The sequence below is a fragment of the Anarhichas minor genome, unplaced genomic scaffold, assembly GCF_050575085.1.
Source record: "Anarhichas minor isolate MPS153535 unplaced genomic scaffold, ASM5057508v1 ptg000040l, whole genome shotgun sequence".
Lineage (NCBI taxonomy): Eukaryota > Metazoa > Chordata > Actinopteri > Perciformes > Anarhichadidae > Anarhichas > Anarhichas minor.
The window spans coordinates 3,053,838-3,079,704 of record NW_027466486.1 but is presented as its reverse complement, the minus strand read 5'-3'; the positions used below and the strand labels follow the sequence as shown (position 1 = coordinate 3,079,704).

Sequence of the window (25,867 nt, the reverse complement as noted above, 5' to 3'; positions counted from 1 at the left end):
TCAGCGGTCACCATGTCAGGTACATCTGTTAACACCTGAAGCAGTTTTGGTTGTGATGCTTGTTGTTTAGTGTAGTGGATCTCAGTGGGTGACACACAAGCGGCTTGAGGTTCTACGGTCAGTAAGAGTGCTGGACTTTTGATGCTGCAGTCTGGAGTATCCATAACTGCGGTCCCTGTATCTTCTGCTTGCTCCACACAACATCCTGCTTGCTTCAGGGCTTCCTCTGGTGTTGTTAGAATCTGAGAATCGAATGTTTCTGATGTGCCCGTTAAAATGTCACAACCGTGTTCCTGCACAGTTACATTTACACCCTCAGTGCTGGTGGAGGTTGAGCCAGGTCCACTCTGACAGTCTGAGAGGTTCATACTGTTTGGACTGGGACTGCTGCTGCTGCTCTCTACACCTCTCAACATTATTTTTCTTTGGAAAGGCAGAGAATCACTGTGAATCCTGGGACTGTCTGCTGCGTCAGTGGAGGACCAGGCATCGGTGAGTGCCAGCATGTTGTCTGGCTCCCGCACACTGCAGCTGCTCAGGGAGCGTGGGCTTACGGTCGAAGTGGTCTGCATGTTCCCAAAGTCCTCAATCAATTTGTGTACAGTGTCGCTGCCTCTGGAATCTGCTACTAATGACTTGTGGGAAGGAGGCTTCATTGTGGCACCACCGTGTCTCGATTTTGGGGAACCTTGCTGGGTCCAGTACGCCTCTGCTGGGATTACCTGAGGTTTCCGACTGCTGTCCCAGTCTAAACTGTCCTCTGCTGATCTATTGTGCCGCATGGATGAATGGGAGCATTCTGTCACCAATGAGTAAGCTGGCGCCACTGTTTGGCTAAGTTCCTCCACTGCCGAGTACTTCCCATTGCTCTCCGCAGCCAAGGAATCGTTAGAAATCTGACTGTCTTCGCTCTCTGCTTCACTCTGAGCTGCTTCCTCGCGCCTCAGCTGCTCTGCGAGTGCCGTCACATAAGCAGAGGACAGCGAGTCGAGAGAGAAAAGGCTCTCACCGTCTGATGTTACTTCATCTCTGTCCTCTTGCTCTTCCTCCCATCCCATCAATCCCTGCTGTCTCTCGACCCATCTGCTGGTCTTGCTCATCAGAGCCTCGGTACTATGCCAGCGCTTCTGTTTAACGTCCTCAAACACAGTCCTTTGGTCAAGCTCCTCACATGAGACCGCTGCTTTGACAACACATTTGCTTCGGCTCATCTTGGCATCTTTAAGGCTCCGGTCTCTTCTTTGTCTCCAGTGACATTTGCTTGCTATCCTCCCCAGAGGTTTGGGGTTTCGTCCTCCATTCACACTTGATGGTGGTTTCCTGAACACTTTGGACAGAGCCGTTTTCAACCTGGGCCCAACAGAACAAGAGAAAGTCTTCTTAATGGTTTCCAGTTCATTGTTACCTGCATGGGCTTGATTTATCTCATTCATGCAAGGCACAATCTCAGAACTAGTTTTGCAAGTTGTGGGTCCTTGTATATTCTCTTTATAGACTGGCTGCAAAGTAGTTCCAACTGGTGACTTCAGAGTAACCCCTGAGTTCTGATCCGATCGGTTCTTAAAAGACAGTTCTCGGTTCGGCAGCAGAGGTTTTCTTTCTGGTCGTTCCCGGAAGGGCTGTGCTTGGGGCTCCTCTTTGGCAGTTGGTCTGAGGTTTTCAGAGGAGTTTACTCTTGTCCGGCTGGCTTGACTTTGTCCTGAGAAGAGCGAACCGGAACAACTCTGCGCTCTTTCCCGAGGAAGACACTCATCTGAAACCCACTTCCTGCTGCCAATGGAATCAGAGGTTGTGAAGGAATTTGACGTCTGTTCTGTGGATCCGTTTCTCTTGAGGAAGTGTCTGTCGTAGAGAGAGAAAGAAAAAGACTACTTTAAGATCTGTATATATAGGAGGTGCAACCAAACAGCTGAAACATTTTGGTATTAGTATAGGACTAGCCCCTGAAGTTTGCTTCCTGCCCAATTAACTGTACAGGTTGAATGACTCTATGTGCTTACCTGAAGATGGGGGTGTTCTGTGGGTAGAGCCGGGACAGAAGATCTGCCGAGAACGAGTGTCTACGAGAAACGAATGATCTTCCTCTGAGCTTTGTGGGGGAGCCCAGATCAGGAGACTCTGGGCTGTCTGGTCCCGGAGGCAGGGCCCTTTCCAGCCGCTGCAATTCCCTCTTAGCTTCCAACAGATGCTGCTTGCGGGCGATTCTCTCCAGCTGGTAGTGCAACTTTTTCCGACGGATGCGGCTCTCGGAGCGGCAAAGGGCGTGATGCTTTAGTAGCTCCTCCTGCACCACCTTCTTCCTGGCCCGTATCACCTGGGATGGTTGATCCACTGTCTCACCTTCAGGATCCTCACACGCATGACTTGCCTGTCGCTCCAGGAGGGTTGAGGGGATGAGATCTGTCTGAACTCCAGACTCTTGGGTGATTCTCAGCTCTGCGGTTGTTAGGCGATGTTTCTCCTGCATAATCCACTGCTGGACTGTTGGGTTAAGATTTACAGAAGGGAATAATTAGATGTGGATATCTTACAAATTCAAAGCTATCTAGAATTTTGAAAGTTGACAGTTGAGCAATGACATTTTTTGTGTAGGTGGAAAGACGACTTACTCTCACGGTGCTGCTGTCGGAGGTGGGCCTGCTCCCTCTCCAGCTCTCTCTCAGCCCTCCTTTGTTCCGGCTGAATCTCCTGTCGCAGACTCTCCACGAAGCGCTGCTGCTCCTCCATGCGCTGCCTCGCAGAGGGCTCCTCGCTAGGGGAGAGACAGGCACCCAGCTGGCCTTGGAGCTTCACTTCTTCGACACTATGAAACAGACCCATAGATACAGGGTAAAATACAAATTGAGCAAACCAGAAAGTAAAAAGAAATCATTTTTACCCCACCTAGGTACAATTTCACGTCTAGAATTTAGCAGTGAGGTGGTGGCAGGTTTGAAGTAAATGCAACTGTTGTTAGTTTTCAGTTCAGCGTCTCAGCAGTAACCAAGCAACGGCTGAGCCTGTCCTGTAAACAGCTAACTGGGATTGTTCAGGAGGGTGGGGGCTACTGGAAACACATGCCATCTCCAACCACTGAATTTCTGAATTTCCATCTATTTCTGCTGCATGAATATGACACAACGCATGTACGTATCAAATATGTATGCTGCATGTTGGCAGAATGAGCTCTCTGTGCAGAACACACAGTATACACAGAGGGATGAATATATAGGGCTGGGTGATAAATCCATCTAACGATATCAAGTTTACCTGTGGTTGTAGGTGCAGGTCATGTCACCATCGCTGGCCTGAGAACATTTAAGAGAAGACCAACTTTAATATTTACCAGCAATAAACAATCACAACTATGCTCAGAACAAATATATTGTAGAAAATGATCTGAAACAATATTGTGTATCACTAGCTTCACAGTATGTCAATTACAGCATCTCATTTATCTGCTCATCATCAATATTATCACCGCTGCCATCACAACCAACGGCCTCGTTTTCATTTCCAGCCGAGCGGCACCCACCCGTCTGCGTTCCCGGAGGACGGCTGCCTCGGCTGGGTGGTTGAAGCGGAACTTGTGCACTCCTCCCAAGGTGATCACCGTCCCTGGAGACAACAGAGACGTCTCCTTCATCACAAGCTGTCCTCATCCTGCAGCAGTGTGTTGTGGGTGTATGCGGTGCAGTGTGTGTATGAGAGTGTGTCTATACGTTTACCCTTAGGAAGAACCTTTAAGTGTATGTGCATATATACTGTAATTGTCAATAATTAAATCTCATCTGTTCATTGTGTATATATATATATATTTAATGCTCAGTGTCAAGTGCTGCTCAGGTCTGATTTTATGCATGATGTCTATTCTGCTACATCAGCAATGCTAAAAAGATGATATTGTGATATGATGCTCTTCTATTTACTCGTCTTTACAACTCAAATTGCTTACATTCAAGATTTTGATACTTTTTTTTTCTGGCATTTATTCTACTATACGCAATAAATTCATTTACAGTCATTTAACTCTCTAAGTGGTAGTTTGCAATGTCAGCAGCAGAGTCCGCCATTACCGTGCAGTGACCGTTAAGGTGTCATTTTGAAATTAATTTAGATGTTCTCAGTGTCTTAATACTACAATAACAAGTAATAATAAACAACTGGTGTCGCCAAATCAATCATAATTGAAATATTACGGATCATTACTTTCTCTTTATAAGCTTTTAAAGGCATGAAGGGGACAACAGTTGCAGATAAGTGTTAACAGTCAACACTCAGTGTTAACACTCAGATCACATTTTTAAAACATGCAACAACTTTTCTTTTTGTTGCCGTTCTCTTTGACTACAAAATGCAGTGTGAGCAAACTGTTTAGTTGAGGACAGGAGCAGACCTTGAGCCAGTCTGCAGGGCTCGGTGACTTCTCGGTCGTTTAGCAGGCAGACGCAGCCCGGCAGCGGTCTGAGCGTTACCACACCTCCGTGGTTTTCAATCTCACAGCTGGCACTGCCCCGCAGAACTAGGAAGAGAATGCAGAAGAAACACAATCACACATACCAAGTTAGAAAGCCGTGCAGCTACTGTACTTCAAAATATATTCAGCACTCAGTGCAGCATTTAATTAAAAGTCAACAGTCCGTTTTATGATGTATAGTAAAATGTTGTATTATGCATTCTTGCATATATTCTGCAGTGTTTTATATTGTGTGTTTTGTCTAAAGCTGGCAGTTTGCTGCATATCTACGCTGGGATAATGCGTGGTTGTAAGATGCTTTATCGTAATTTATTGTAAGAATTTCCACTCTTCTAATGTACAAACAGTCAAGACAAAATGTTATGCAGTTTTAAAATTTTATATTTGCAGCTGGATGAGGAAACATGGAGACCAATGAACAATACCTATTTGTGGTTTTTCAAACTGTTCCTGAGGTCCTATGTGGGTAACTCCTTCCTGTTAGAAAAAGGCATTGTGTAAACATGGCAGCTATATATTTAAAATCTACATAAACAAAAACATCAAAACAACTTTTATGCATTCCGGATATTAGCTGGTTGTGCTCAAAACACAAACAATAGTGGATATAATGACAATAATTTTACACAATGATCTTAAGGGAACTATTGTCCTTTCACTTCTAATCTCCCACTTATCATTTGTTTACTTTGAAGTCTTATCTAACGGGATTAAAGGCTTTCTTATATGGTGTCAGGACCACATGCGTTCCCAGGTGGCCTCGGCTCTTCACATGCAGGAAACAGTGTAATTGTCAGGCCTAAGGGTATGCTTGTCATTGTCAGAATCAGGACAGCTTAAGCTCCCCCGAGTCCTAGCCTTAGAACTAAGAGCCTCTTATCCAACCGAGCTTCATGCATTGCGGAAGACACATACACGCAGAGATGGGAGATCGACAGGACAGTTGGAGGGTAGAGAGAAGAGAAAAGACAGTAGAAACGCACCTTTTCTCAAGAGTTTTTCTAGCAGAACAAAGAGAAATAGTGGGAGGAGGAGGAGGAGGAGGAGGAAGAATCTAGTAGAAAAAACAGAAATTGGTTTAGTCAAGACAGCTGACAAATCAGTAACTCAAGAGTTGGAGAAAAGTAGAGCAAATGCAAAGAATATCAGTTCGTGGGAGTTTGCATCATGTTGTTGAAATGAGTGATGTGTCGCTGGGGATGAAGAGAAATGTACAAAGAACGAGACAGAGTGGAAGCACAAACTTAACAGCATCCAATACAACAAACATGCACAACACTATCTTAATATGGAGTGCTACACTTATTATAGGAATTTCAATACTTAACAAATGTGTATTCCAATATTTACACTAAAAAAAGCACCGCACAAGATTCATAAAGAATAGACTTCATGAAGATGGACAATTAAATAATAATTGAATACAACAAAACATTCCTCTTTATGGACACAACACTTCTATTTCATCGTCATACCCTGAGGTGATAGAAGACGACCCCGGTGCTGAGAACGTCTCCATCGAGCGTGACCAGGTGTGGCTGGAGGGAGTTGATGAGGAATCCGGCCCGGTCTCGGTTGATGTCCACACTGTACTGCTCCAGCAGCTCCTTCTTGTCTCTCCAGCTCTCCGACCAGTCCTTCGTCAGCTGCTCCACCTGAGGAGGAGACACGGATGAAGACTATGAAGGAAGGGAATTAAGAGAGGGGGTCGACACCAGGGGGGTAAAAATCTGTGGTCAGGGAGATAATAATTATTATTACTACTGCTGCTGCTGCTATTTCAACTACCACTTCCTACTACTACTTAAAAACAAGAACATTATTTACAAAATGTAACTGTGTTACAAGGTATGATTGTACAGTTTAAACCCAAATGTTTCCCTTACATTTCCCAACAAGTTTCAAAGTCTGAAGAAGAAAAATACAGCGTGACAACTTGTCACAGATATTATTATTATTATTTCTACACACAGGTTTTGTGATATCCACTGCTGAGACATCTGCTGCCATCCCAGCACAACAGAGGTGAGTGGAATCTTGTTTATGGAGCTCAATCCATTGAAAAATTACATTTGAAAATAGGATGTTTTTTTTTTAAAGAAACAATGTCCTAGTTACTCAGGATAATCCACAGACCTCACTGAGAAGATATATTTTCTAATAAGAAAGACCCTCATCAAGTCAGAAGAAGTCGACAAAATAGAAGGCAACAATCTCAACGTCTAGAGGGAAACAGCTATTTAGATACAGCAAGGGGAAACTGTTTAATGTAACTTGTGTGAACTGATCTTTTAAGTCTAGATCATGCACATTTACAAATAAATCTACATGACTTATTTCTATCTTTTCTAAAACCTTGTCGCCTGACAGAGAGTAGTCGTTGCAGGGTGAGACTTTATGCGGGGCGCAAGTTCCTCAGCCTGCTGAATAATGTTGCCCTGTATTTCTTTATAGTGTCAAACGGATGATCCGTGATGTGTGAAGGACCACTGTCTCTGTGAGGCAGATGTAACAATGTGTGTGTGTGTGTGTGTGTCCACCCTGTGTTACCTTTAGTTCGTTCTGTAGCACGATGTCAGAAAGATTTCCATCCCTCTCATCGCTCAGGGAGGGGCTGAGATTACGCTGCTGTCAATGGAGAGGGTGAAAAATTATCAGTGAAAATACTGTGCAAAAGAAAAATGTCACATGCGTTACAATGCAATCATTCAATCTTTACCATCCAGGGGATTAAAAACGTCACAAAGACACAAAGCACTCTATTAAGCCTTTGCTACAAAAACTTGTAATGTGGGGATCTCTTTTATTCAAAGCCTTACAGCACTAAGAGGGATTTTTTTGGAGGAGGGGGGACAACACCGTAGGGAGTACCCCAAGGAGAGTTAGCGCTATACTCTAATGATAAAAGGCTCCCATACCATTTCAAAGCTGAGCAGCATGCTCTTCAGCCTGTCAATCTCCTCTCTCAGTTCCCGGATCAGCCGAACACTGGCATCCTGCACACAAAGCAAAGCTCACACCAACCTGCTAAAAACATTTAGATCAAACATTAAAGTCTTGGCATGGGACTCCAAACAGCCACTGACCTCATTAACCCGAGGCGTGTTGACAATATTTTTGGCATGGGCGGCGTAGCGCAGGGTGCTGAGGGTCTCGTTGTAACTGTTAGCGGAGGGCGAGACCGCTGCAACACAAACACACACAAAAAACACACAAGTAAAGACACACAAACACAGAAATTAGCACTCACATCACGGAAAATTCGTTTCATGAGAGACTTAAAGGACCTTTCCAGTGGTTTTACCAGGGTGGTCACATTACTGCAAACTATTTTACATCACATTATAACCATCAATTTTTAGATTTCATTTCCAACCTCCCTGCCAGCTATTAGATTACATACAAAAACATATTTAAAAAACCTTGCAGACATTTATCTTTATCACCGTTACTTTATTTTGTTTTGCAGCAGCTACAATACGTTTCATGCAAATCTTCAATGTTAGTGAGTTCAAGTGTTTGCTAAAACACTAAAAAGAGAATTAAGACTTGGTCGGCATTAAAAATTAAAAAGTAATTTTCATTTTTCACGAACAATTATTCCTTTTATTTTCCAAGTTTGCCTTTAGGGTTTGATATTGATATTAAAAACAGCTTATGATTGCAAACCATTCAACTCTAAACTTTCAGTTAAAGCTTTTACATATAAACACATGCAATGTATAGTTAATGAACCAAAACGTGCAAAATCTCTTCCATGGTCCTTTTCACAATACTGACATCTATTCCACTTACTTGCGATCATGATGGTCTTAGAGTTGCCGCCCAGGCTGTCTTTCAGCAGCCAGGTTAGGACTGAGTCTCTGTAGGGGATGAAGCAGTGCCTCCTCCCTCCTCCTCCTCCTCCTCCTCCTCCTCCTCCTCCTCCAGACAGGGAGCTGCTGTGGCTTCCCACCGTGCTGCCATCCCCCTCAGAGGCCATGCTGTTGATACTCTGACAGCTGCTGGACATCTGGGAGTTCTGGGCTGTGGAGGCATTGGGAAGAAGAAGTACAATGGTTGAGGGATCGATGAAGAGTGTTACAGAAGAGAAGGGAACACTGCGAGGATCAAGGGAATGGTAAACAGGAATTTATGGAGGTCCATGCTAGATTTAATTCCTACTGCCTCCGTTTACCAAGAGCAGATATGACGATGCCCAAAGTGACGAGCGACTTGTTGATGTTGGAGCCCTCTGTCAGTCTATCCCTGCAGTAGTGGGGGTCCGCTCGCTCACTGTCAGACACATCATGAAAACAACATGTCAGTCGCAATGATTAAAAACACAGATTATACAATTAAAAAAAGTGTGGAATCGAACATTTTTAAAATCTCAGGGCAGTAGCCAAAGCCCACTAGGGGGCAGTTTAGTCAATGACTTTGACTCAAAAGAACACACACAACAGAAGGAAATAACAGTTTCACCTCCCAGCCAAGTCCACCAGGTTAATCTTGCTGACAGTTTCTGAAGGAAGGTTATTTTCTAGGATTGCCTTTGGAGAAAAGACAAGAGTAATCAGACGGGAATCTGCGAGTAAGTGTAGCTGTATATACGCTGATTGGAGGGCTGAGAGAGATGATGACCTGTGTGTACTGGATGGTGAAGATGGCGTGGGATCTGCTGCTGGCATCGTGGTTGTGAGTCGCTGCGGTGATTCGGTTGGCGATGCCTTCCTCCAAAAGGTCCATGGCCTGCTTGCAGTCGGAGACCACGTGCTGGGAGAGGTCTGACGAGAGGGGAAAGAAATGAGAATTAACTAAGAGTGGTTACGTTTTATATCAACCTCAAAATCTTTGTTAATGTACTGACACACTGGGAAGTCATTTGTGTGAAACTTGGGGTGGAAAACTCCCAGTCAGAGTAAGACCAGATACATTGTTATGTATCAAGGTGCACATTATACAAAAAAATATGTTATTTTACAGAATCTTCTAAAGATTTTGAAAGGATTTTTATGCTTTCGTATGGCTGCCAGAGGAATAAGGCTACACTGGTGGAATTAGTAAAATAAATAAAACATTATTGACCATCTGACACTTTTTGTAAACATGGTGTAGAGAGATAAATCTGAGAAGAAAAAAACAACATAAAACTGACAATGATCAGAGACTGATAACTCCTCAGGAAACATGGAAAAGACATTTAGGCAGAAGAATAAAAAAATTAAAAAAAACTGAAATGTGAAAAAGACACAAACAGGAAATGTGAGTCATCAACGTTTGTTTTAAATAAAACAATAAAAAAACTCTACTTCCAGGTGTGAATCATACATTTTAGGAGGCTGTTCAACACATGCACACACAGATTACCACAGAGGCACATGGTGCTATAACATGTGGTTACTTATTCCTTGTTCTAATAAGAACATTTACCTTAAATATTTATATTATTCCAAAAGAATAAGAGTGACAATGAAACACTGTTTGATGGACAAGAAGTAAAAGCTGGAAGCCTTTAATGCGCTCTTTGTGGGAGGTGACGTGTTCTCCTTGGAACCACGAGGAAATGACTTCACTTCCTCTGGTCTACTGGGATTTCTCCAGATACTGACAATGAGTGGATGTGGGGCTTCGCACACAGTGACGGGGCGGATGAGAGGGAGAGAAGGAAAGAGACGGGGGGGGAGGATGAGAGAGAGAAAGTCCGAGCCCAAGACCGACAAGTCTGCACCGGATCAAAATCTCTATCAAGAGAACACGATTCCCTCCCTGACCACACACCACAGTGACTAAACTAAACTTACAAGACATGAGCATTACTTAGAATACTGCGGATGTTACACATCCAAGTCCATAATTTGACCAAAGGATGTGTCTGAGAGTGTAGAGCAAAGAAGATTGAACCTTTGGTTTCCACTCTCATCTTCACTCTCTTATTGCAAATTGTTTCAGACAGATTCTTTGACGACATGATCCATTGCTGAGTGTGGGGTCATGTTTGAACATTGAATTGGAATTATAATGTATTTAAAAAGGTCTTTATACATACTCTTAACTCTTTACCTTTTCTGCACAGGGTTTTTATGCCCGCATATGTAGGTGTGTGTATATATAGTAAAGAAGTAAAGTTAATAAAATTAAATAAAACAACTTATTTTTGGGGGCAAGAGTTGAGAATCAGCATCTTCTGTATCCTGTTCTTGCTGAAATAGCAAAGAAAGGACGCCTTTCGAATGTAAACTGAGTTCAGCTCTGGGATGTACAGTGTTGAAGTACATGTTTAATATCCACCACTTTACAAAGACGGTAGAAGGAAACTGAACACTAACCTTGTACGTAGGGTCCTTTCTCAGGGTGTTCTCTAACTCTCAGGGAGGCTCTCTTCTTCTGCTCTCCTCCTCTCAGCAGGTCTCGCACACGCTCATTGTAGATCTCCAGGAAGCTGCAGAAGGGACGAGACAACACACTGCTATCAGGACACACACTTGATGTGACGTCAACGGTGATCATTCAACTTCAATATGCATATGTACTGTCCCATTATGCTTTATGTGAGTTGGGGGGGACATAACACAATACACCCTGGCTTTATGTGAACCGGGTCATAGTCATGGTTACATGGTCTGGGTCTGTGCTGGTCCAACCAAACGACCCAGACACACAGTCTACTCCTGTAATTACATAAAGCATAATATCTGCTTTGTCAAATTAACATTGCCTTCAAGAAGCTGACGATGCCTCCAACACCGACAAGGATACACAGTTTGTGATTTGCATTGTTTTGCCTGCAGCTTTGCAGCATAATTGCTCCGTAAGTACCCGTGTAATTTGAATGTCAACATCAGAAAACCAATTAAAATTGCGGTGATTAAAAAAAACGAAAAGGAGAGACAGTCGCACACAGTCAGGCGTTTGTAACGCAATACCTGATCTCCACTCTGCTCGAGTTTTGCTCATTAGGAAAAGTGTCTTCAGACCTAAAGAGACCCTGCAAGGAAAGGAGAAATCAACATGACTTCACACCACAACGACAGATACTCAAGCACTTCAATCATCAGCACGTTCTCCACATTGAACTGTTCAATCCACTGACGTACCTGACAGATCCGAGGGGTCAAGCCAATGGAGTCCTGACATCATACAGAAGAAACCAATGAATGTTTGCTTATTGTCAGTGCAGCCTGATCTGGGTTCATACTTTGTGTAACAGTTGCCTAAACTGTGGCTGGTGAGTATGTATACAATGCCATGCAGTGATTTCAGTGTGCTCCTCACCGGTGTCCCCATCATGGTGTACGTCTTTCCAGATCCCGTTTGTCCGTACGCAAACAGGCACACATTGTAGCCCTCTGAGGCTCCGGACAGCACCGACACACCAAGGTCCTGGAACACCTGAGGAACATTAACGCACACCCTAAATCACAAATACACAGAGAAAGACTGACTAAGAGACGGCTATAAATAACTGGGTGGAGTAGAAAAATGTCGAGATAATTAATAAGGGTGCTGATTCAGGACTTCAAATAAACATGTTAGCGATAGAAGTCTTTTTTAGTAAGATTGGAAATGCCTGCAAACACATCTGAAGGCATGTTTGACTAGAAACGTAGGTGCTCTCGTGGGCTGATGGGGTGCAAAACAGTGTAAGCCGACGACCTTGATTTTACTTGCGTTGTGTTTTTTACACGAGTGTAGATTTACACCGAGGTTTCACGATCACAATGCTGTGGCACCGGGCCAGTGGTGGGGAGGTAATGTAGCTTCCTGCTGAGGTGTTTGGCTAAGGAGCAGGGAGGTCAGTTAATACTCCGGGTAAACAACTCAGCAGAATGCGTATGTGAGAGAATCAAATGCGAGGGTGAAAAGACTTTGAGAAGTGACCGGGTCAGGAAAATAAACGTTGGATAAAAGCACGGTGGTGAGACGTGGGATCGGGGAGAGTCGGACTGAAAACAATCCACTGAGGCCTTTTGTTTTCCTTCTCTCCGTCTGTGTTGCTGAGTCTGGAGATTATTAGCACGAGGGCAGATCACAACCACTGTACCCACTAACAAACTCCATCATCCCAATATCAGACAAGTATAACATTCCTTTACCCAGATATAAATACAAGATCAAGATATACATCTACTGGAATATGCACTCAGTTGTCAGTTTATTAGGTACTACTTGGTACTCCTGCAGTAAATGTCTACCTAAACGACCATTGTAATGTTCAGTTTGTGTTGAAACTGTTCCAGAAAGATGTTGATTCGACTTTAGGATCATTTCGGAGGCTGCACTTTGGGGTGCTGTTGACTAATCGTTTCAGCTCTGTATTTGGCACCAGCGTCAAACAGTGTGCCACGTCTAGAAGCCACTTACTCTGCTGCCGGGGGGGAAATATGGACCTAGTTCACTTTCAGAGCTGACAAAAAGCCAGCCAGCATATTATGTTCCCTGTTACCCTAACAAACCTGTTTTTCCATGGTATCATCACACAGGCATACATTTGCAGATACTTATCTTCTTATGGGAGTCAGTCAAGTATCCCGTGATAAGAACGGATCATTAATTAAACACCTTGCTGCACCCGACACATTGTGAATGACGAGTGTGGGTGTTTCTTATTTATTATAGGTCATCAGCGCCTAAAGCATGTAGAGCTGCAGCCATTGATTGATTATTACATCAATCAATCGAGTAATCGGGTATAAAATACTTAAGGAGCAATATTAAATGTACAAAAGATAAATTAACTAACTGGTGTCCATTTTAGAAAGAAATGCAATAATAATATCTGTGGGTAGCAACTTGATCTGGATCAGACCTGAGAACCACAACACACCTTGGGGATCAGTGAGGGGTCTACTCCTCTGGATACTGGTGGGTAAGTACACAGCGGAGAGGGGAGGAATGCTCTCAAAGCCACCACAACCTCCACGGATCAAACACAGGAATCATTTCAACAAACCTCCCGTGTGTGTGTGTGTGCGTGTGCGTGTGCGTGTGTGTGTGCGTGTGTGACGACCGACCGCTGTCAGGAGAAGTGAGAACCTGGAGCTAAGCCTGTGTATACTCTGGGCTTACACAACGGTGGGAAGAATAGGTTTTAGGTGTGATGCGGTTGAAAGCTCTTGGCCTTGTAAAAGCAATCTGAAAAGGATTCAGTGGTCATCTGGTTGTTCCCAGGAGTGTGTGAATCTGTGTGTGTTGATATTCATCAGCCTTGAGATTTCTCTGCGTAAAGGAAAATATTAAACACTGACTCTGTGGAGTAAAGCTCACACAGAGACCAGCGTCTTATCTCACCACAACTGATGAAGCAAAAAACACCCGTCTGGCACAGAGACTTGAAATCAGGTTTAAGTCACTAGAATTTAGTCAAAATATTTTCAGTCACTCTGCTTTCAAAAGCTCAAGAATATGAAGTTGAAACACCAGTTTGTCAATTAAAGGGCTAACAACTAGTATTTCAATTATTAAGTACTCTGCAGATTATTTTTCCTAGAAAAAGCCTAGTTTAGCCTAGAAAATGTCCAAAAAACGTCCATAACAATTTCCCAGTCTTCAAATGTCTTGTTCTATCCAACAACAAGCTGTAATCATTGCTTATTCATTTTTTTGTCAATCGTCTAATTGAATTATTGTCTCATCCTTTCATCTCGAGATCATTTACAGACAACAAAAAGAACAATAAGGTTAATCTGCTTTTTTTCATTTCCTTCACAAACCTACAAGTGCTGAAAAGGATATTAAAGATGTTAAAGGTAATTAATTCATAAGGTATAAAAAAAACAAATGTTCTCTCCATTGTCTATCATTGTAAATTGAGTATCTGTGTCTTTTGTACTGTTGGGCAGACCAAACAACACATGTGAAGATGCAGCTACGGCGCTGGAAACATGTGTCACCGCTTCCTGACAGTTTAAAGACTAGACAACTATTTACCAAAAAAAAAAGACCTTTACAGATTAATCAATACAGAAAATAGCTGTTAGCTGCAGCCCAACAAACACATTTTTTATTTTAACGTATTGCTCTGTAGCCTAGCCAACCGTGTGCAGACAACCGCCACGTGCAACTAGTAAAAGTGCTGCCACAGCGGCTGTCTCACTCAGTGACCTTATATAAATCACCCAACAGGCACCGTGGTGCAGACATCTAACACAACGTTATTCCTACGTATGGAACCCATTATAAACCTGGGAATTAAGACTTTTAGCCCAACTGGGACTGAAACTAACAGAGAAAAGCTGAATTTGAGTTTTCCTGTTAAGAAGAACATTGAAACCGTGTGTTACGTAACGTTTACCCAATAAACAGTGATGTGACAAAGTGTGCAGCTCTCTGGAGTCCAGACCACCTGGAGCTGCCGCCTGAATGGAGGCTTAAGCATGAAGACAAAAAGCAGCGCTGCCCCGGCCTTGTGCTCATCCTACTATTCAAAAACAGACTCAGACAACCTGTCCTCCCTCAACGACAGAGAATCAATACAGCTCTTGTTAAAACTGACCCTCTTAAAGTCACTCTGTGGGGGCTACGACAAGGCTGAGGGTCCCTCCAGGCTGAGCACAAAGACCAGGAACTTCACTTCAACTGTGTGCTCCGTCTCTGAACTTGACTCTCTTTTCTCTCTGTACACCATCTCTTTTCAAAACGGCAAAATACTTAAAATAACAGCAGAATAAAACCACAATAGGAAGCATAACCCTATTTCAACCTCTAGAGTTTGTCTAGACGATCATGTCGGGCAACTATAAAACAATCCTGTTGTTTGTCATCTCTGTCACACCGATATAAATCACAAGTTTGTAATTTGGGCTCTGACTGCTTAAATGGACATGAAGGCCGTCTGCCACAACCTACTTTCACAGTTTCCCTGCAGCATTGGGAGGTATTTTTGGACGAACAAAGCAGTTGAGGTAGGAAGCAGATTGCATTGTGGGAATGAAAATGTACTCCAGGATCAAATGAAGCAGGAGAAAAACAGCCTGGAGATAAAGAGACTGGGCCACAGCCATAGTAAGCGTGCAGGCTTGGTTGGTCGCCTCAGAACACACAGGGGACAGACTGAACACCTACATTAACAGGAAGGCGGTTGTCATCAGCACGCCGCTGCACGTGTGTGTGTGTGTGTGTGTGTGTGTGTGTGTGTCAGCTCGGTTAAGCCATTTAGAGGAAACAGCATCCACAACAAGGACAAAAGCTTCAGAGTTAGCTTCCCTCTCTGGGGAACAAAAAGAAGAACAAACAATCTAACAATGAAAGAGGAAAAGCAGAATATAGATTTCATTCTTGTACAGGAAAAGCAGCTCAAACTCCTCCGGTCAAAACGGAGCGAAAGGAAGGAAGAATAAAAAAGGCTTTAGGGTTAGAAGGGATCTAAGCAGATCTAGGAGAAAGTGTTTAACTACTTTAAATCGGTACTGCCACATGATATACTGTACATCCACTTTAAAATAAAGTGGTGACATACAAACAGACGCTGTTATCTTGTAAAATCCTACTGGCAACAGATCTCAAAAGGAAAGGGTTGGCCCAGACCTCTCTTCTGAAAAACAAGGAACCAGCTGGGTCTCATCATGCCAGAGATCTGCACCGGGATAAAAACGGTGTTTTGAAACACTTCTTCCCCCCCAAAGTGGCAGCCTAGTTGGTGGCCTGGTAACACAGAAAAAAAAGGAGAGAAAGGCAGCGGAGTGGGTAAGAAATGTTGAAAAAGAGCAGCAATAGTGAAAGAGAAGGACAGCATGAAAACGAGTGAAGAAGTAATGGTGTAATGGCTCTGTAATGAGACAAGTCCTGTAATCACTGGCTGTGGAAAAAGCCAATTGCTGGTCTGGTTTTATGTGGCCGGCTCTACACTAAACCCTGGAGAAGTATTTATGTGTAGTGTGTGTGTGTGTGTGTGTGTGTGTGTGTGTGTGTGTGTGTGAGAGTAAATGTATGTAACATGTCGTCAGGGGTGATGGCAAAAGGCCAGACAAGCACAGTGAAGCACTTCGCCACATTTAAAAACTTGAGCTTCTCGTTGCTTTTGCCAGGTTTGATGCAACCTAGAGGGCCGAGATTAATTTCCCCTCCACCACTGCTCTCACGGGGAGGACCTCAGAGTGAAAGAGTAAGTGCAAAAGGAGATGCAACTTTCTCCCAAACATGATATCCAACAAACAAAGCTATCGACTGGACAGCTGCAGAAGAGGCGAGGGTCGCTCGGTTCCCTTCCCACGATTTCCAACTGGGTTAGACAAACAGCTGGGCTCTGAGCAAAAGTTAAACGCTTCGGTTTAGACACAGGAAAAGAAATGTCACTGGAGACATCCTTGTCCTTACTTCCCGCTAGGAATCTGGGTTAGAGAATCAAAAGGTGGAAAGAGGGAGAGATGTGTAGAGTGGACTACAGGGAGGGAGGACACAGACAGGGAAAGAACAGGAGACATGGAGGAAGCTGTTTGGCCCGAGTTCAACAATGATCTCGTTTGTCACACTCGGACAGAATTTGTAGGTCAAATTAGTATGGGGAGGGCAGAGCGGGAGGAGGGAGAGACAGGGATGTGCAGGCCAAAACAGATAGGCTGCTCTTCATTACTCAGGCCTCCCTCCAGTGTGGGGGGGGGGGGGGAAGAGAAACAGAGATCAGGAAAGTGAAGGCAGAAGTCTCTCTGGCAGAGCGTTCCATTTATCAGTACACACTCTTGTTGCGACTGCATGAGGCAAACGGCTGGACCTAAAACAAATACACAACACCATATCTGGAGAGAGTTTGGGGATTTGCTGCTCCTCCCCCCAAATCCTCGTTAAAGGGGCCAAAGCACAACGCTGTGGAAAATGACTTCTTCAGCCTTCAGACTGATGGGAGCTGTGTGTGACATCCACAGGGTACAGTGGTACCATAGAGGGGGGTAACCTGGAGCAGTATTACCACAGAGCTCAACTACTATTCCTACACTCTGTGAGTGTGTTGTGTGAGGACCCACAGCCATCAGTTACCCCATGAATATCAAAGCTATCAAAAACATGTGATGTTTAATACACATTAGGTCAGATAATGAAATAACAAGGCAGAGAAGCTTCTAGTTAGATCTTCACCAATCAGTGAACAAAAGATCCAACTTTGGCACCCAGACTGCCGATTGACCGTCTCCATGACATAACATGATGACTCGGGACCGAATGAGCCGGAGACGGACGACGTAGCGCTGCAACATGTGTCTGTCAGTTTAATTTTTTAGAAATGTGTTTGTATCGTTATTTGTTATTGAATAAAAAACATTTTCCAAAAGGTTTGGTGCGTTTTAAGCATGTTTGTGATCTCGAGGGGTTAAAACAAGTAAGTCCAGTAAGTCCATACACAGATCACAGGTGCTTTTCCTGTACCCATATGGAGGAGGTCTCGTATTTCCTCACTGACTGCATGTGTTATTCGCTGACCTGTTTGTGGTTAATTCAAACCAGGCCGGACTGCGTTGAGGGGGAGCAAACGCACATGTGTTTGGAGGATTCTTCTCATACACAGAGAGGCTATTCTCTCTCTGACACACAGACCTAGAAACACTGTGAGAGCATAATCAAATCTCACAAACACACACACACACACACTCACACACACACAAGAGGAGGAGGAGAAGAGGGAAAAACCCCAGCAAGCCAACTCCTTTTGGCAATAAAAAACAGCATTGTGCTCTGAGATTAATCCTCAGCAGTGACGTCTTTGCGCTGAGATTTAACTGTGAAACATTACTTTGCGAGGCAGCTGTGAGTTTGGCTGAGGAGGCACCGTGGATCCTCCTGCCCATTCCCCTCCTCCTGCTCCTCCTCTACCCGAGGAATTCACATTTGCACTCTCTCTCTCTTCGTGCCTAATCAGTTTCTCTCACCATTCCCCGTCTCAATCCTCCGCTGCTTTTTTCAATTTACTCGGCCATGTTTCTCACCATCAGAAGCAATAAACAAAGCTGAGGGGTTTGTGTTATTAAATTGTGGGAAAAAGCTTTTTTATTAGCTTAATATATAGCCTCAAAATAAAGGCAGCATTGAGACAAACAGTCCCAACAGCTGGCTCACATTATGGATTATGTTTCTCTTCCAAAAAGCTTACTTCTTCTCACCTGGCAGAGCCCTACTCCTTCCTCTCTGCACAACTTTCTTCGAGAAACTTTTTTCACTCAAAGATACAACTTAAAAACAAGTTGGTTTTCTTGTCGGGAGCCTCCAGCGACAAGAATACAACCACGTCTGCGCCCCAACATATAGTTAGACACCACAGTTCTGTCTACACTCTCTGCTGTAACCGTGTATCTGGTGTAAACCATCAGCGATGCATGGACAGGTACATGCATCCCTGATGGAAGGCGCTGGGTGTGTTGGGAAAGCGCTGGACCGGGAAAGCAAGAGTTAAGATCCACTTTTCCCCCGTGTCTCATTCCACCACTGGCTCACATTGTCTTCGTCTCGTGGGGACTACAATGCGAGACGAATTCAGAGCACGTCCCTCTTCCTGGTCTGAAAAAAAGCAAAGCATGCTAAAAGATGTTTTGAAAGTAGAAACCATGAGAAAATCCAGCGCTGGCAAAAAGCCCCAACTCATTAATGGTTTAAAAATATATGTGGATCCCAGATAAGAGAGGACAAATCCCATACGTGAGAACTACTGCCTGAACGTAATGCCACTACGTGAACTGAGGCGACTCCACAGTAGTGGGGGAATTAACATCAAGTCCCAACATCGCTGTAAAGTTTTGGTTGTGGATAACAAATCTGAGACAGGTTCTTACTGCGCTAAACAGCTATTTGTCTGGTAAAATAGTTAGAGTGGCTCTTGGATTATTGTGTCCACCTGCCACTGTGCTCCATTCATCTGGCCTGCTGCCCTACAACACAAACACGGTATTCTCTGCTTTTCACATCAAGCACCGCGTCTTCAGATCCACCAGAGAGATGCCCTTTTCAAATAAACTCAAGTGTGATGTGATCAGTTAACGGCTGACGTCGGTCTTCTACGAGATTCTTTGTTAAAAGAGGCAATTCTTTGCATTCTGGTGCAGGAAGAAGAGGTCAGATTTAAATCCTCTGTCTTTCAGTGGTGTCCTTTTCTCCCCCCCCCCCCCCCCCCCCCCCCCCGCCCCCGGGACAACAGAGGAATGTCTTGTGGCAACCGGGTTCGCTGTGACTGGACACAATTCTGCTGAGGAGAGCGGCAGCCAAAGCCAGAGCCAGCAAGAGAGGAATGAAAAGAAGAACGTGCTGTGTTGTCTCTGAGCAGTGTGTAGGCCGTCTCTCAGCCTGGTCTTTCTCAAACACATACAAAGGCATCTCTGACAAGAGGAGAGGCAGTGAGGGAGTGGCAGAGGAGAGGAAAAGTAACACTAAGGGAGCGGCTACTGTGTTGAACAATGAAAACACGATGGAAAGACAAATTAATAACAAGAAAACTTAGAACTCTATATGACTAGGTTGTGGAGAGATTTCCTGTAATGGACTCGGGGACCACTTCCCCTTGATCCGGAGCCTGTCTCGGGTTCCAGCAACACCCTCCAATCAAAGCAACACAAAGATATCTAACAGCCCAATCAGAGCCAGGACATGAAAAGCGAGCCGACTCTAGCTATGCCATGTCTGAGGCAAAGAGACTTCTGGGTAACAGATGGAGCTGATATCATATACCCCGAGTGGCCATCTGTGAACACATGCACAACACACACACACACACACACGCACACACAGGTCTTGTTGTGGTTTGTCTACAAGGACTGTGTTTCCTCTGGGCTCTTTTCTTGGTACAGAGCTTGTGTTTGGTCCGGTGTCAACTCGTGGCCAAAGGCCTGGATTGGCACGCACACAAGAGGGAATACAACATGGCATGGGAACAAGAACAATCTTGAGATGGCTACGTGTCAAACTATACTTATCCGTTAGAAAGGACATGAAGCGGACAATAATCTCACTCACGACACTAATACTGACTGCAATATTCAAGAAAACAGTCAGATTAAGAAAATGCAATGTAGGTTCTGGTTCTCCGTGTGTATATCTGTAAGAGAATCTGTCAAAGCACTGTTTATTTTGCCATGGTTCCACTTAGATAACCACAAGGAGGAACCACAGCAGCAACATCACAGAACCGTTGGGTTTGAGGCTGAACACTGGATGTGAACTCTGATGTTGTGACATAGTATGGAGGGTTCCCCTTCTGTCATGACTCAGGCTATGCCCCATAGCATGTAAATGAGAAAATTAAGGGAATTTGGTCTTAGTTCACGCAGCATCATTGGAGTAAGGTCAGGTTTTAGGTGATTACCTCCTCCTGCGAGGCATAGTGAGGCTCTGCTGGGTCCACCGACCAGTAGCAGTAGTCGAAACAAAACTCCAGAAGCTTCTCCCTCGAATCCACAGCACCATCCCAACGTCCATCCAGCTTCAGAAGGGAAAGCAGAAGAACAAAGCACATAGGGATTATTATCATATGATCCAATAACAGTCAACATCCGGGCATAACAAGTCAAGAAATGCAGCATAAATACTTATTAAATAATCAGGAGTTTCTCTTAAAGTACAAGCGACAAGTCTACTAATCGTTTAAGAGGCAGAGGCTTTAACCTGCTTACATTTAATAACAGACAAAATTTTGCAAAAAGAAATATGAGCTATAAATAAATAATCAACTGATAAAGGCCAGGTACAACAGGTTTTGCTTATTGGACCGCTGTGGGGTGAAATTGCAAGCAAGTTGTTTCCATTCATTAACAACGCCATCACTCCTCCAGTTCTTTAGTCGCCTCAGTGCATTAACAGTAAACACCTCTTTGCTTACTGTGAGTGGATCCTGAAATGAGGAAATACATCAGAGCAGCATTTGGACAACAGTTGCACTGGAAACACATTTCTTCTAAAATCACTGCATTCAACCTGGAACCTATAGAGGAATGCATTCTAAGTAGACAACAGGTTTGTGCGCATTGGGGCGTGCATGTGACTGTGACCTCACTGTAAACACGAGATGTATTGTAGCTGCATTGAATCGTGGTCTGTTGAGGTAAAATGGTTGAAAGGATGTCACAGCTGGGCAATATACAAATATAATAGTATTATAAGGCAATATATCAGCTGGGTTATATACCGGTTGTTGTAATTTAATAAAACATCATTCCAGCTCTAGAGTTACAATATTCTGTGTCTATTCGGTTGTAGTTTGGTAAAACAGCTTTAACTCTAATTAATGTAACGATCTGATTGAAATTGGTCATCCAAAATGATTATCTGTGAGCTCTACTTCGTTAGGTTTTATGTGTGTACCATCACATTATCAAAGTATTGAATCGCATAGCTCGTGTTTAACAGCGCTAAGACTCTTCAGCCCTTTCTCCTTAATTCTGAAGACCTGACATTTACTATTCATTTTTGACAAATGAGATTTTGTGCTACTCTCAGATTCCAATGCAATTATAACAAAACAGCTTACGATGCCATCAAGGTATCGTGTTTACATTTGACGAGTGCAGGTTCATCGTTGGAGCGGGGAAACGTTAAATGTCACGCTCGAGTCCACTTCAGTGGTAGCTTCATGCCAAGGAGTTATTTAGTCCCTGTTGTACTTCAAACCAAGCGGTAAGTCAATCAACTAACTCATTATCCAAATGATGAATCCACCCGACCGTCATGTAAATAGCCTTTTCTTTCTCTAACTGCAGCACAAGGCAACACTAAGCGCTGGGTATCAACGTTGTTCACAGCAATTGGTTTGCCTGAAAGCATGATTATTTAACCCCTCAGCACATTTAGGACATTCAACAGCGGCCTCGTAGTGTAAAGGATTCGCCAAGAGCAACATCAGCCACAGGCAACAGAGCTCCGTCCGCTGATAAAGACCCGCGTTTCATAACCAAGTCTTTTTATTGTTTCACACTCTTTAATCAAGTTCAGTAGCTCTTTATAGCTTGTATTACTTGCGGTTTGTTACTTTGCTTTACGTTTTATTGTCCTTTAAAATCCATCCTTTTTTCTTTCTGTCTTGGATCTTCCAAAGTGGTCCGACTTCCCATAAATAATTGTTCCCATGAGACTCCCATGAGCCCGTGCAAGGGCCTTGATCCTCCACGGCAGAGGGAGTCTGTCTCCGTCACATCATTTGGAACAGATTCTCTCCTCCCCCACCCGACTTCTCTCCATACACCAGAGTTTAACATGTAAACAGCTCTGGAACTACCAATGTGATGGACAAAAGGTCTCCATATACGTGTGAGCAGGTTCTAACTCAAGGAGTTGTAAGCCGACTTTCTTTTATCTTTTTCTATGTTTGCTTCACATTAGAGATGGACGTTTATATAAACGTATAAGACCTTTCAGACACACAAAGTGTTATCCTGTCAGAATGAGCTAAAGCAAACATTCACAAGGAAAAATGTGGTGTAACAACAGCAGGCTTTCTGCAGGCAACGCAGCTCAACCAATCAAGCGAGCCTACTCAGCCGTCTGACGCAGCAGGTCGGTAAGTTAGAGAAAGTGTCAGCTTACGAGAACTCACATCAGAATTATTTCCAAATGTGTCCGTGAAACCTAAACTAATAACTAAAACAAGCAAAAAACTATTAACTATTAATAAGGCCTGGTTTGGAGAGAGTTTATTCTCTATCCAAAAATAATGAAAGGAATTCAGTCTGTAGTATCTGAAGTCTGCTGTAGTCGTGTTGCTGTATATATTGGGGTGTCCATCAGTGTATGTGTGTGAGCTCAACACATATAATAAACAACAGTAACATCAAGCAGGAAGTGGCCGATCCAAGGCTGTAAACATCCTGTCGCTGTGACAGATAGCCTCTACACACACTACTCCCACTTCACCCAGTCCTAGTCCTAAAACACACATAATAACAACATTGGATGTGTAATGCAACATTTTCACACCAAACACACTCACCTTTATATTTTTGACCCTTACAAGCTTGTCCTCCACCTGAACCGCCAGCCTTCCTTCATCCGCCCTCTCCCTGTGAGCAAGAAGACAACCATTGCTCCAGTCAAACTCTGTAAACATCCAAAATTTGGAAGCGTAGAGAAATCTTTCGGACAAGTGAGAGAGATCCGATCGGAGAAAACATTAAGACACCAATAGAGAGGAGAGGGTCTAAGGGGGGGGACGACGCTATCAGTATGAATCAGACAGATTCAAATATTGTTGCCGATGCAGATGCAATTGAAAGGGTGTTCAGATACATTTAGACCACTTGACTTGAGGCCGTCACGTGACAGTTAACACAATGAATCTGTGTGTGTCGCCAACGACCAGCTTCAGATTCAAATGAAAACAGACGCCGAAGACTTGACTCTGATGAGGTCGTCCTGGTCTGCTTCCACAAATTTGAGAGCGTGTGCAAGTTTGTGTGTGTGTGTGTGTGTGTGTGTGTAAAACAAGGTCAACTCAGCTATGTGCGCTACAGCAGCTGGACCGAGCACATCTGATGCAACACACGCGAAACTGGAGGCAATCACAACATTGGAGCCGAGAGAATTTCGATCTCCAGGAGCGATAATGACGGCGGATGCTTCCAGCAGTGCAAAACGCTCCTTCTCTCTGTGTGGTGGGTTAGGAGGCTGTCGTAATCGTGCTTCACCATGCGGGACTCATTCTGCCAACCCAACCCAAAAACCACCAACCTTCAATCTCAGGCCACAAGTAGCACGGAGGAGAGGAGGCTGGTGGTGGAAAATAGTAAACCTCGTAAAAAAATGTGTGTCGATACAAACCCAAGACGAGCAATTGCACAATCAGCCCCGACATGTTGTTTAAGCACATGTGAGTGGCATCTTTCAAACACACACTTCTGTGCCGAGTGAGAAATGTTGCTGACCGGTCTGGTGTTAATGTTATCTCCGTCTCACAGCGGGCCCTCATTCAAACATACAAGTAAGGAAATACATCCTTCAGAAAGGAGAAGAGGAAAGTGAGACCGACAGAATCAGAAATCAGGACGCAGAGATTTGCATGACAGTGAAGATTATTTATGAGACGTGCTTTTGTTATGCAAAATACCAGGAAGACGGGTTGAAAGAATCATTGTCCGACCCTTCATAGCCTGAATAATGCTTTGTTATGGTACTGTAGTAAGCACCCCTACAAACCATCCTGCAGGGCTTCAATTTAACTCAATGAACTACTAGCACTTTATATTTACTATATCCCTAAATATCTGCTATTCAACATGTTGAAGCAATTTACCTCCAGTGGAGCCAAGTCACTTTACAACCTCCCTGTGTTTAAACAGCAGATTTCACAGCACATTAAATATTAAATAGTTTTTCCATAAATGCCTCTCAGTTAACGAAGAGAATAGCTTAAAAGTATAATGAGCAAATTAGAATTAAGTCTGTTTTGTATATTAAAAGTATGACTACAGAGTTCATTATCTGACCAATATAATATATTAGGAAGCACATACAAGGCCTTTGTTACATACTGTGTGTTAGTTTGTCCAATTTCTTTTGAGCCTCTGAAAATGTAGTAAAAAGCCCTGTGTAAAAAGGGCTGTAATTCCTAAATGGTTATTGTGATTTTTTTTTTGTTATATCCATTGAATTAAAGCTGAAAGTCTACACTTTAAGCACATATTGACTGCTTAATTTCAAAGCCATTGGAGTACACAATATTTTCTTTATCACTTTTCCTAACTAGCTCCAGCTTTTGGTGTACATTACTCAGCAGCACACACACACACACACACACACACACACACACACACACACACAAGCTGCTCAGTCAGACAACACTACTGACAGCCACAGTTGTCATCACCCACCATGTGCAACCACTCCACTGAGTGTTTAAGCTAGTTAGCCTAACGTTCGTTTCTGTTGTTACTTCGCTAAAGCAAGTTAGTGCTATAATACAATAACACGAGAAGCTTCATATGTTTGTATGTTACTAGCATTAACAGCCAAAGTCCCATTACTGGCAACAACAGGTCTGATATGAATTGAGATGCGGAGGCAACTAACGTTAAAACACTCGAATGATGTCAATTAAAATAGCCTTTTAATTACCGTTAACGTTATCTCCCGTTAGAACTTACCTTGCGTTGAGAGGGCGGACTCGAACGGCAACTTTAACGTTTGCCATGTTGCCTTCTATACGAACACAACTCTCTCAACAGTCGACTAACTCGGAGCTGGTGTACGACAACAGCTCCGGGGTGGACATTTTTGAGTCTTCTTGCATATTAATCCCATAAGAGTTCAAAGAGCGGGAGGTAACCATCCAGCCATCCGCTGTTCCAAGTCACCTCTACCCGGCTGAACGCGGGTTCAACCGCCCGCCGCGTCACAGCTAAATTTCAACCCTCAACCGGAGAAGTTAAACTTCCTGCTGGACATAAAGGGAGGAGAGACGCTCCTCCTACGACTCCTCCTACGACTCCATATTCAAATCCCCTTTTTAGTTATTACTTAAATCTACCATTG

The 25,867-nt window shown here is 43.7% G+C and overlaps 1 protein-coding gene across 1 annotated transcript; it reads right to left on the bottom strand.

The window, feature by feature from the left end:
* Window positions 1-315: 315 nt before the first annotated feature.
* Window positions 316-25,526, bottom strand: LOC142968240 (stAR-related lipid transfer protein 9-like). The gene is made up of 24 exons (XM_076108040.1): window positions 25,480-25,526; window positions 23,331-23,400; window positions 20,715-20,831; window positions 11,711-11,827; window positions 11,533-11,565; window positions 11,362-11,423; window positions 10,765-10,877; window positions 9,080-9,222; window positions 8,921-8,988; window positions 8,634-8,731; window positions 8,420-8,482; window positions 8,252-8,380; window positions 7,543-7,640; window positions 7,375-7,452; window positions 7,007-7,081; window positions 5,932-6,111; window positions 4,882-4,933; window positions 4,376-4,501; window positions 3,515-3,597; window positions 3,250-3,287; window positions 2,610-2,803; window positions 2,001-2,481; window positions 555-1,350; window positions 316-423 (listed from the first exon to the last, which is right to left on the bottom strand). Exons 1-24 carry the CDS (start codon window positions 25,524-25,526, stop codon window positions 316-318), a joined length of 3,369 nt encoding a protein of 1,122 aa, XP_075964155.1.
* Window positions 25,527-25,867: the final 341 nt, after the last annotated feature.